Source organism: Electrona antarctica, assembly GCF_951216825.1.
Source record: "Electrona antarctica genome assembly, chromosome: 3".
Taxonomy (NCBI): Eukaryota; Metazoa; Chordata; class Actinopteri; order Myctophiformes; family Myctophidae; genus Electrona; species Electrona antarctica.
Window position 1 is genome coordinate 40,399,378 of NC_136808.1, and position 11,617 is coordinate 40,410,994.

Here is an 11,617-nt window from a genome sequence, read left to right on the forward strand (position 1 = left end):
ACATGTCACTCCAATGAACTGCAGTATCGAATTAGGCATCTACATTTCTATGTCTATGAATGTGACGGTTTCAGCTAGCTAACTCCACTGGCTAATGGTTACCGTCTGTGGTGCCGTGTCATAATAAACGCTAGATCATGTTTGTCTGTCTGTATTCCGCGTGTGTTTTACTGTTTTGTCCATAATAGATGAGTTTTCAACTTGGTTACAATACATACTGTATGTATCTGACCAGCACAAGTGAAATAATTAGCCTTGGAATGGGAATGGGAAGTGAGAATCAACAGTTCATGAGCCAAGTGGCCTATAGCCCAGGAACCCCTCTACTGTTTCCTTAGTGTGAGGCATGTATGGTGATCTACAGTACCGTCCCTCCCTGGACAATACCCAATGTCAGGGAGGCATTGGGTTCATTTCTATAGTCCTTGGTATAAGTCAGCCAGGGACTGAACCCCCCAACCTCACAATGTCAAGGCAGATACTCTAATCACACAAGGACACTGAGCTGAAACAACACAAGCATTAGTTGTATTTCTTAAAAAAGAAAAAGAAAATCACACCTGTGTGAGCAGTGCAGGCTGTGTGTGTGTGTGTGTGTGTGTGTGTGTGTGTGTGTGTGTGTGTGTGTGTGTGTGTGTGTGTGTGTGTGTGTGTGTGTGTGTGTGTGCATGCCCGAGATGCGACAGCTCCTGACACAGCACGCACAAGTTGGTGGCAGTTTTTCAACCTAAACTAACTTGTTTTAGATGTATTAACATCTAAAACACACCCGTTGTAACTGCCATCGTTAATGTAGAGGATGAGAGCAATGCTTGGAAAGCTGCTCCTAACAATGTGTGTGTGTGTGTGTGTGTCAATGGATCAGTGTCCATGTGACACACGAATGCGACCCCAATCAGCTGCAGGGGTCAATGGGTCATACTACAAACAGACATACACACAGTCACTCATTGGAGCAGTCTGGCACCACACCTGTTTGAACTGAGCGGTGCAACTATACGTACTGTAGTACAGATACTACTAAATGGGTGTACTGTACTAACATTGCTGCTGCAGTGGGCAATGGGTGTGTGTACCGCCCAACAGTGCCACACCAGGTCACATAGCGCTACTGCAGCTGTCCGTGCTGAAATGGACAAACACAGGACAGGACAGACAGCTGTGTATTGGAGTGGTTAGGCACTGCTCAAAAAAAACACAAGAGCCTTCTTTACAGTTTGTATTATCCTGACCGTGTGAGTTTCAATGCGCTAGACCTCTGGTGCAACACAATTTTATACAATAAATATGTAGTGGCCTTCTCTCTCTCTCTCTCTCTCTCTCTCCGAGTTTCTCTCTCTCTCCCTCTGTCTCTCTCTCGCATGCTCGCTCGCTCTCCTCTCTCTCTCTCACTCACGTACGCTACGATCACTCGCTCTCCACTCTCTCACAAACGCACGCTCGCTCTCCACACGCACACGCGCTAGTGGTGGATATTGCTTGCAATCTCACGATTATGTATCACGATACAGAGGCCACAATATGATATATCTCGATTAAACAGATATTCATGCTGTATCGATACAGCAGCCTCTCGATCGATTCACCTATCGTCCGGACTGTTTTTTTCTTCTCCCGTCTTATCGCTGCTTGTAGCTATATATATATATATATATATATATATATATATATATATATATATATATATATATATATATACACACACACACACACTTTTCCCTCTACATAAGATCACAACAATGCACAAATATTGACAGTTTAAGTGGTTAACTTAATGAAAATACACATTAACGTGAATCCAACATATTCAAAAACATGAATTTACACAACACTGATGACAGTGCAGTCAAATAAGTCTATGAACCGATCTATGAAATATACAAAAAAAGTTTAATTCTGGTTTGCAACACATTCATACAATATGTAATGGGGGTCCCTGCTTCATCTCTCTCAGCTAAGGGGTCCTTGGCCTGAAAAATGTTGAAGAGCCCTACTCTAATATATTTGAAATAAAGTACCTTTATGTGTTTAATCATTTAGCTGATGATCTTATACAGAAAATGACAAACAAGTACAAAACGCTTCAGTTCAGTTCCCCAGATCAAACATCACAAGGAACCAATAGTAAGGATTTGTAACTCAATCCCTTGGAGCCACCACCACACGCAGGTGTAGCATCTCATAAATACATAACTGCAAAAACAAAACAATATAAATAGAGGATGCATGGCAGGCTGTTTTGTTGTGGTGCCGTACTCACAATGCACAGGAGGCTGAATGCAAAAGCAGTCAGCAACAATACTAATAGCCTTAATGTTAGGCCATAAACCATATGAATAGCCAACAGTGACTTTAATCCTAATATTAACCTTTATTCACCTTGCATCTTTCAACTGTATACATTCAAATAATTCAGCAAAAGCATCTCCTCTGCTCTCTCTCTCTCTCTCTCTCTGATTGCAGCAAATGAACACATTAACTAATATAAACCCTGGAGGCACACTGTTGCAAGTTTAGAGAAAATGTTAAGTCAAAAACAAATCTTATGACCTCTGGATACTTTTCATGGCTTATGTAGGATGATGTCTGTGTGCGTGACTAAACTTCACTAAAATCCACAGTATTTTAGTGAAGTTTGACCACAAAGTAGGCTAATAGGCTATATATTTCTTGAAATGTTAAAAAAGGGAAAAAGTGTGTGTGTGTGTGTGGGGGGGGGGGGGGGGGGTGCTCTGAAATATCAAAATGAATCTGTCCTAGAAGATTGGCAGAAATTCCTTGCAATGCTTTTTGCTACTGAATGTTAATACCATGTTATTAAACAGTTACACTACACAGTACAATTTCTGGGGCAACTATAACTAAACCAAATAAAACTACCGGTAATTGAAGTAATCACAGTATGCAAATAATGTATACACCAATTTCAAAACTACCGTACCCCCACATTTGATCAAATGGCCCAAATTAGAGGGCAACAACATGGTGTGGGTGTGTGTGTGTCAGCAGAAGTTAGTGTGCGTTATTGACATTTTCTGCCAACGTCGATGTTAATTAACCAATTCCAAGGCAGCAGCGAGTTCAGGTGTGTGCGAATATTGTTTAACGTTATCAATTAGGCTATGTAGGTGGATTTTGGAGACGCGATGATATGAATGGTGATGAATGGTGATTTTGACTTGACTTATTTACTCTCTCAGCCATCATCATAGTTATTAACACATGTGGGAGACGATAATAAATATACGAATATAATCAATATACAATAATAAATGTTTTGGGGGACTTGACTTACTTTCTCCATTAGCAGCAGGCCAGGAGGACACACTCAGCAGCAACAGACCACAAAACAAGGTCACAAAACCCTGTCTCTCCATTCCTGTCGAAACGGTAGAAATCCTCCCCAGGCGTCCCACAAATAAATATGGTCCAAGAGGAAGAAGAGGTATGGGAAAAAAATCTAAATAAATAACACAACTGGTTCAGAGTTTTAGCTTTTTACAAGCAGACACACTGTACTGCTTAGCTTAGCTTTAATGGGAGCTGCTAACAGCTAACTGGCTTGGCTAGCCGTTTAGGATTATCTTTGGGATTCCCAGCCCTCCTAAAATCACCGTGTTGTTATCTCCGTTAACAGACCACATATGTTCGTTATCTTCATCATTAGTATGATTTATTATTGGTGTAGCGTTATTCTAATCTTCCCGACGGCGCGGCGGCGTTGCTGTGCAATAATAACGGTAGGGAATGGTAAACAAGAAAAACAACACGCGTTGTTGTTGCTGGTGGAAATTCCTCGGGAAGAATCATCCGCATCTTCTCCCATTTTTCTCCTCCAGGAGCCAAAGAAATGGACCCGATGCAAGGGTGTGTTTTAAAAATTGAAAAACAAAATAAGATACATGTGTCCTATTTTTTTTAGACGTAGCTGGAAGGAGAGCGGTGCAGATAGAGAGCAGGTTTTACGGTGTGGTGCTGCTGCGGGAGGCAAGCTGGCTGGCGGTGCTCTCAGCGCTACTAGCAGCACATGAATGAACAGACAAATAACACTGTGCTGCGCTGAACTGGGCTGAGGGCTCACTGTTGCCATGTCCGCTTATTATAAGCGACTTAATTTATGTTCTGTAAAGTAGTTGATTGTTAAAGGAGTAGTTCACGCCCCCCAAAAATCACGTATTTGCTTATTACACACTCCACGAAATCTTGAAGTCGTGGAGATTTATTTTATTTTGTATTTTTTTGTCGGCATTCCTGAGCCAATAATTTGATGACCAGCGGAGCGGACTTAGCCTCACGTCACCAGACTTCCATCTCAGAGGAAAGCCTCCATCCATGGTCTGTTTCTAAATAGTCTGTGTGATCCCGTCTAGGCGTGGTCTAGACAGGATGGTACAATCTAAAAAAATCTATCTTATTCCGGTTTGTGGTTTACGGTTATTTCGGCATTTGTTTTGGTACTACCAGAGCCATAGAGTAAGACAGAGTTACGACATCTACATTCACTTCATGGGGCCAGTCCAATTGACCTTATGCAGACCGTGGCCATCTTGCCAGCAAGGTGCTAACTAGGTGCAACTTCCCATTGACAGCCCATTCGTCCAAACAGAAAAGTCCTATCTAATTGTAGCCTATTAAACAACGTCAAACTCACCAACATTACAGCTGTACGAAAAGCTTGAATTATCCTAATTATTATAAGTGTTTGTTTCATAAAGATCCACCGTAGATATGTTATGAGCTACTTCCTGTCAAGTAATAGAGGGTATGCACATGCATAAAGTGAATGGGAAATCGAGTGGCAAAGTGACTCAGGGCAAAGTGAGTTTAATGTCGTTTAACGTTGTTTAATGCAATCAGGACTTTTCTGTTTGGATGTACAGTGTGGGCTATCAAGGCCAGAAAAGTAGTTTTTTCAGTAGGCGTTCCCGCATAACTTCCGGGTATGATGATGATGTCACACCGTCTCACACGCATACCCTCTATTCCTTGCAGATGATTCTTTTTCTCAGTATTAGAGACAGAGTTTGGAAGCACTCGTTATCAGTAAAAGCACCGTCCTGCTGCCTCCTCCATTATGTGCAAATTCAAAACAGGTGATATGCAGGGCCATTGAGTGATATTCAAGTGCTTCCAAACTCCAAAACTTAGAAGAAATAAAATCACGGCAAGGAATTTATTGACAGGAAGTAGCTCATAACATGTCTATAGTGGATTTTTATGAAACACTTATAGATAGAAAGAGGAGCTTTTCGTACATCTGCAATGTTGGTGAGTTTGACGATTTCTAAGGACTTTTCTGTTTGGATGAATGGGCTGTCATGGGAAGTTGCATCTAGTTAGCACCTTGCTGGCAAGATGGCCGCGGTCTGCATAAGGTCAATGGCGGGCGGCTCTTCTACATAGACTTCTATTGGCAAATTGCATTGCGAAGAGTGACAAGTCCTGGACCGGAAGTTGGCAGAATGCACTGGACTCAGGCAACAGCCCAGCTTTAGGGTGCGTTCGGATATAGGCACACTTACAAACTATAGGCGAGTGTGCTCCAGGGTACATTTCCGAACGCACCCTTAGTGATCTTAAATTCCTTTATTTTAGATAGTTTTTTAGTAATAGTAGCCAAGGCTACAACAAACATTACAGATACTTTAGTTGTCACTGTGCAATACTTTAAAACAGTTGTCATGTTGCACAGAATGCACACATATGCCTAAAACTGTTGATATTTGCGCCGCTCAAACTCCATCTTGTCACTCTCCAGGCTGCATGAACAGCGCTCGAGCGCTCAGTTTTCTGCCCGCTCAATGTCGTAACTCTGTCTTACTCTATGGCTCTGGGTACTACCCCCTGTTACGACTGTCTCGCCGGTCGCTACGAGTTGGAATAAAAGATGGATATATCGAACAACAAAGTATTCAAAATTTCCAAGTAGTAATTCGTGTTACGTGCTGGATTCATACGCCAGATCAAGGCATTTATTGGGTAGGTGGCGTAGGCCATAAAATGATGATGCTGTTGCTTGATGATCACAGAGAATTTTGGGTACTTCTGCTTCCGGTTTGTGGTTTCCTGCCTGCAGTGCCTGGTGACTACAAACCAGTGCATGACTACAACATGTACGTTACTATCCGCTCCTGACCGGATCATATACCCGTAAATGGTATAAAGAAATCACACCCGTGTGAAGTGAGGGGCACTCTTATCATCATACATCATCCATTCATTGTCAATGGGAATTTACACTGTAGAACAAAAATAGACGATTTGCTCGTCTACATATGACAAATTCTCCATTCATTGTCAATGGAAATGTAACAAAACTTCCGATGTGCTCGTCTAGACGTAAATTCTCCATTCATTGTCAATGGCATTTAATGTTTGTGTTAGGACAAAAATCCACACTCTAGCTGAATATATATAGGAGAGTGCATGCATGCGTGTTGGGGGGTCATTTCATAGCTTCGTGGGATTGTTTGTTTCTAAAGTGTAGTTCAGTTGCTAATTTGGGCTTGCTTAACCTAATTTTGTTTAACTCAGTGGTTCTCAACCATTTTTATGTCAAGGACCCCCCAAATTAATATGTAGGCCGCCGCCTAATTAATTGTCCACAGACCCCCATCTAAAAATATTTTGTGCCAGGGACTCGGGAGTATAGGCCTATAGGGACCGTCCACCATACAAGATTTGTTTTGTAAAATTGTTTAAAAAACATTCCACATTTTTCGCATTTCAGGATTTCTTTGAAAATAGCATCTAAAGCTCACAACTTGTGAGCTTGTAGATTTTCAAACGTGTGATAAAACTGAAGCAAACCCAAATAAGCAACTACACATTGGAAACAAGCCCCAAAAACGACCAATGTACAAGCCACTTTACCGAAAGGATATGACAAACAAGCCCAATGTCGTGTATAATAAGCAGACATGGCAACACTGGTGCTGAGCTGAGCTGAGCTGTGCTGTGCGAGGCAACGACGCGACGTTTGATCTGAAATACCCCAGAGGCCCGTTTACACGCCCATTGGTGCACCCAACGAATTCTGTGACAACAAAGTGAGGCTTTTCTTTTTTTAATTTAATGTTTGTGTAAGGACAAAAATCTATATTATTGCTGAACATAGGAGGGGCTAGCGCCCCTCAAAAATGTCTAATTATAAGTTTTATATTTTCCCAATTTTGTAACAGCAGGATAAAAAAATAAAATAACAAAAATGTCATCCATCCATCCAACCATCCATCTTCAACCGCTTATCCAGAGTCGGGTCACGGGGGTAACAGTTTGTATTGGTATAAAAAGGGGCACAGGGGTTATGGGTTGAACTACAGTGTCAGAGTTAAACATCATGGGGGCACGGTGGCAGAGACTAAATGTTTTTATAATTGTCATTGCCCCCCCCCCCCCCACCCCTTTCTGAGCTGCGTGGGGGAGGGCGGTGTAGGACAGTGTCTTCAGAGTCATCACAGGCGATGCTGGCTGCTGCTGGCTGCTGGCTGCTGGCTGCTGCTGGCTGCTGGCTACTGCTGGCACTTTTAGAGGAATTGTTGGCTCTTAAAAGAGCCGTTGTAGTAGCGGCAAGTTCTGTCGCTGGGACGGCGGCAGGTTTCGGCGGCAGCGGCAGCAGGCTGGCGGCGAACTGTAGCTTCCTCTGGACGAACCTCTTCTTAGCTGGTGGTGGTTTCATTGTGAATGTGAACAAGTAAGCAGAGTAGAGCGAGTATGCATCTTTTATACCTACCTGGCAAGGTGAAAACAAAAGCCGATTAGCTTTTGAATGCCTGATCTGAGAACGTAAGGGAGGACGGGCAACCCCCCTGCAAAATCGTGGGATAAAAAGAAAAAAAAAAAGAAAAAAAAGAATTAAACATCATGTCATAATGTTTGGAGCTCATCTTCATCACATATTTTGAATAGCTCATCTTCATCACATATTTTTAATAATGTTTGGAGCTCATCTATTTTGAAGAGATTGTTTGTGTTTCTTTGAATGAAGAGAGTAATATAAGCCACCATTCAAAGCAATTTCTCTCAAATTGACGCTTTTATCTTGTAGCATCATCCTTCTAGTTCTATGAGTGCTGGCACTTTTATTATAGCTGGTTGCAGTGGGAATCCAACCCCTGACCCTGACAGCATAATTGTAATGGTGGTGTGGGCAAGGCTGGCTAGCCACAAAAAAATTAACTCTTAACTCTGGCAAGAATGTCAGTGCTATCCATCCATCCATCCATCCATCCATCCATCCATCCATCCATCCATCCATCCATCCAGCCATCCATCCATCCATCAATCCATCCATGCTTTATCCATTCAGCTCTACAGAGGATGGGAAGGAATACAAGTGTGATACTGGACAAATATATATATACAGGTATTATAATATATTTTTGGATATAGGGAAATGCCTTCTTTCTATCATCCATTTAATTATCGATATTGTTATACATTTTAGACTTTTGGCCCGAGCCGCCGGTGTGGTGGTCCGGGCACCACAGGCTGCAGTGCCAGCCTCGAAAAAAGAGCTGACCAAGTACAGACTGAAAGGTCAAGTTTACTAAGTATAGATGGTTTAAGTGGTTAAATGTCTGAAAGCACACATTAACATGAATCCAACATGATAGTGCCATCAAACATGGCTGCTTCATCTCTCTCTCTCCGCTAAGGGGTCCTTGTTGACCTGAGAAATGTTGAAGACCCCCGGTGTAGGTGTGATGTGGTGAGAGAACGAGAGGGACACAGACAACAAAAGAAACCCATCTACAGAAGAATCCCAGACTGTATCTGAAGTACCCCCACCACCCCCATAATTAGTGCGGCGCCTTCCCTGTCCCATCTGTCCCAAGGCCACACATTACCTCAGCCCCTGGCAACCAAGCGGCAAGCATACTGACACATCCCAACAATTAGCACAGAGGAGGAAAATGACAGGCCAAAAGGGAGCTAAAAAAAATAAAACTGAGCGGGAAATATCAGTGCCCACCCAAGTGCTCCAAATAACAGTGAACCACTCCTCCCTCACAAGTACACACTGTACTCACACCATCAGCACATCACCCGACTCCTCTACAACGGACTGTGTTGTGCCTGTCCACTCACATTTGTTAAGGGCTCATAAATGACCCCCCAACACGCATGCATGCACTCTCACACACGCACGCACACACACACACACACACACACACACACACACACACACACACCAGTGTTGCCACATTGTGCGCTCATTATCAACTTCAGGCTTATTTTTATGTAAAGTTGCTTGTAAATATTGGTACTGTAGTTTGGAGGTTGCGTTTTTGCGTTTGTTTCTAAAGTGTAGTTGCTTATTTCGGCTTGTTTCCCAATGTTATTTAAACCAGTGGTTCTCAAACATTTTCATGGCAAGCACCCCCAAATTTGTCCACAGACCCCCCATCTGAAAATATTTTGTGCCAGATAATACTAAATATTCTAAAATCACAATTTTCTATTTCTTTCGAAAATAGCAGATCTACAAGCTCACAACATGTTGCATCGCATTGTAAAGATGCTATTTTCAAATAGCCGCCATACCCTAGTTGCTTATTTTGGGCTTGTTTTCATAAACCTGGTGATTGCTCATTTATCTTGCGAAATCTGGCAACACGCACACACACACACAACCACCCACACACACACACACCCACACACACACAGCCCACCTACCTAGATGGCCCCTGTTGAATTCATTCTCCCTCCGCGCTCATGCAGAAATAAGCTGTTTACCATCAATGGGTTCTAACGTGTTAATGAACGGCTGTTTTGTTTCTCACTGTGGTAGGAATGTAATCTTGATTTCCTTTTTCTTTTTTTTTTTGCATTTAGGTAAAATAATATGAGGGGAAAACGGCATTGATTGGGTCCTTGACAAAAGGCTACTAATGACAGAAATGCTGGGAGACAAAATGAATGGAGCAGAGATGACCCAGCAGGATATGATCCCTGACATGTTGATCATTTTCTAGAGAATACAACTGTGTGGAGGAGATTTGGTGGCCGGATTTGAACTGCTGTTATAGACAGTACTAAGCCTATATTGTGTTTTCTACAGGCAAATGATAATATATATAGCCTACAGTAGACCATTGGTTCTCACCCTTTTCAGGCTGCGACCCCACCCCAAAACATAATCATATGGGAACCAACAGGTTAAAAACCACTGCAGTATTCGGATTCAAGTCTCCCATACATTCCTACTCTACTAATTCTGATATGCAACTGTCTTGATATTTTATATTTCATATCACATTATTTATTTACTTACAACTAATTTCACAGTTTTGGAATATCTCTATGAAATCTTCACCTCAACTTCTAACCACTTAAATCACTTAAATACTCTGCCACTTTCTGTCCATTATTATTTCCGCTGACCATCTAGTTTCAATGGTGACTTTAATATTCATATAGTAGACAGTTCCAAATGACAATTATACGTAGCTGCTGCGCAGCAATGAAGAAGACAAATTAATGATGAATATGATTTATGATAAATATAATTTAAAGTTGTATTAACTGCAGTTCCTGGTGTGTAGGCATTACTTTCTCTTGAACTTATTAATATAAATCACTATCTATCACCTATCACTTCACAGGTGCTTGACAGCTGAAATCCTAGACATCGATATGAAAAGTTGTTCCCCATCTGAAGTGGTAGGTGTATTCCTTCTTGCAAAGTGGACAGGTTTTAAATGTGTATATGTAGGTCTTCTGCAGCCAAGACCGAATGGCCACTGTGCTGGTTTTCAGCCAATGGATGTTCGCCTTGATTGTCTCCAGTGTTCTCCTGACAAAGTGGAGGTGGTCCAGTCTCTTTTCTGTCACAAAGAATTCATAGACCTAATGTACAAAATAGAAGACACGTGCGCGCACGCGCGCCCACACACACACACACACACACACACACACACACACACACACACACACACACACACACACACACACACACACACACACACACACACACACACACACACACACACACACACACACACACACAGATGAACACCTGCAGTCCAATTCTAAACCTTTAAATGAATTGCTTGCCTGTGGTGGTTTAAGTTTTATAAAGAATTATCATTAATCACCTCATCATATTTCTCGGTACAACTGAAATGGGATGTGGTAGCAGTCACAATGCCAGATAGATAGGGTGAACCCAAGGGGAACCTTTAGAAACAAAAAACAACATAAATAGTCAGTTTTAACTTACTGCAGATAGGCCTAACCTACATTTCTCAAAAATAATAATTAATAAATAAATAATGTCGAATAAAGATGAAGTAATGAGCTGGGAAAACATTTGATTCATGACCATTTACGCATGCTATAGAGGTCAAGGTTTACTGAGTATTTTGCGTGGCTTGTTGCTTTTTTAAATTGTTACGAATATGGCAACATGTCCCAATTAAAACAATTCTTAATAATAACTCACTACAATAACAATTTTTACAAGAAAGTAGTTCCCAGCCACCAGGAAAAAAACATATTGAAAGTTCTTTTGAAGTCTGGGGGTCCCTGGCACAAAACATTTTCAGATGGGGGGGTTTGCGGCCAAATACATATCAATTTGGGGGACCTTGAAAAGAGAAGTAGGCCTACTCAA

The 11,617-nt window shown here is 41.8% G+C and overlaps 1 protein-coding gene across 2 annotated transcripts in view; it reads right to left on the bottom strand.

The window, feature by feature from the left end:
• Positions 1-4,012, bottom strand: part of LOC306920897 (insulin-like growth factor 1 receptor) — a 91,194-nt gene extending 87,182 nt beyond the window's left edge. For both annotated transcript variants that reach the window (XM_079497875.1, XM_079497874.1), the window contains exon 1: positions 3,296-4,012. In XM_079497875.1, coding sequence (XP_079354001.1) covers positions 3,296-3,377 — 82 coding nt within the window. In that variant the 5' untranslated portion in view covers positions 3,378-4,012. The remainder of the gene's footprint in view (positions 1-3,295) is intronic.
• Positions 4,013-11,617: the final 7,605 nt, after the last annotated feature.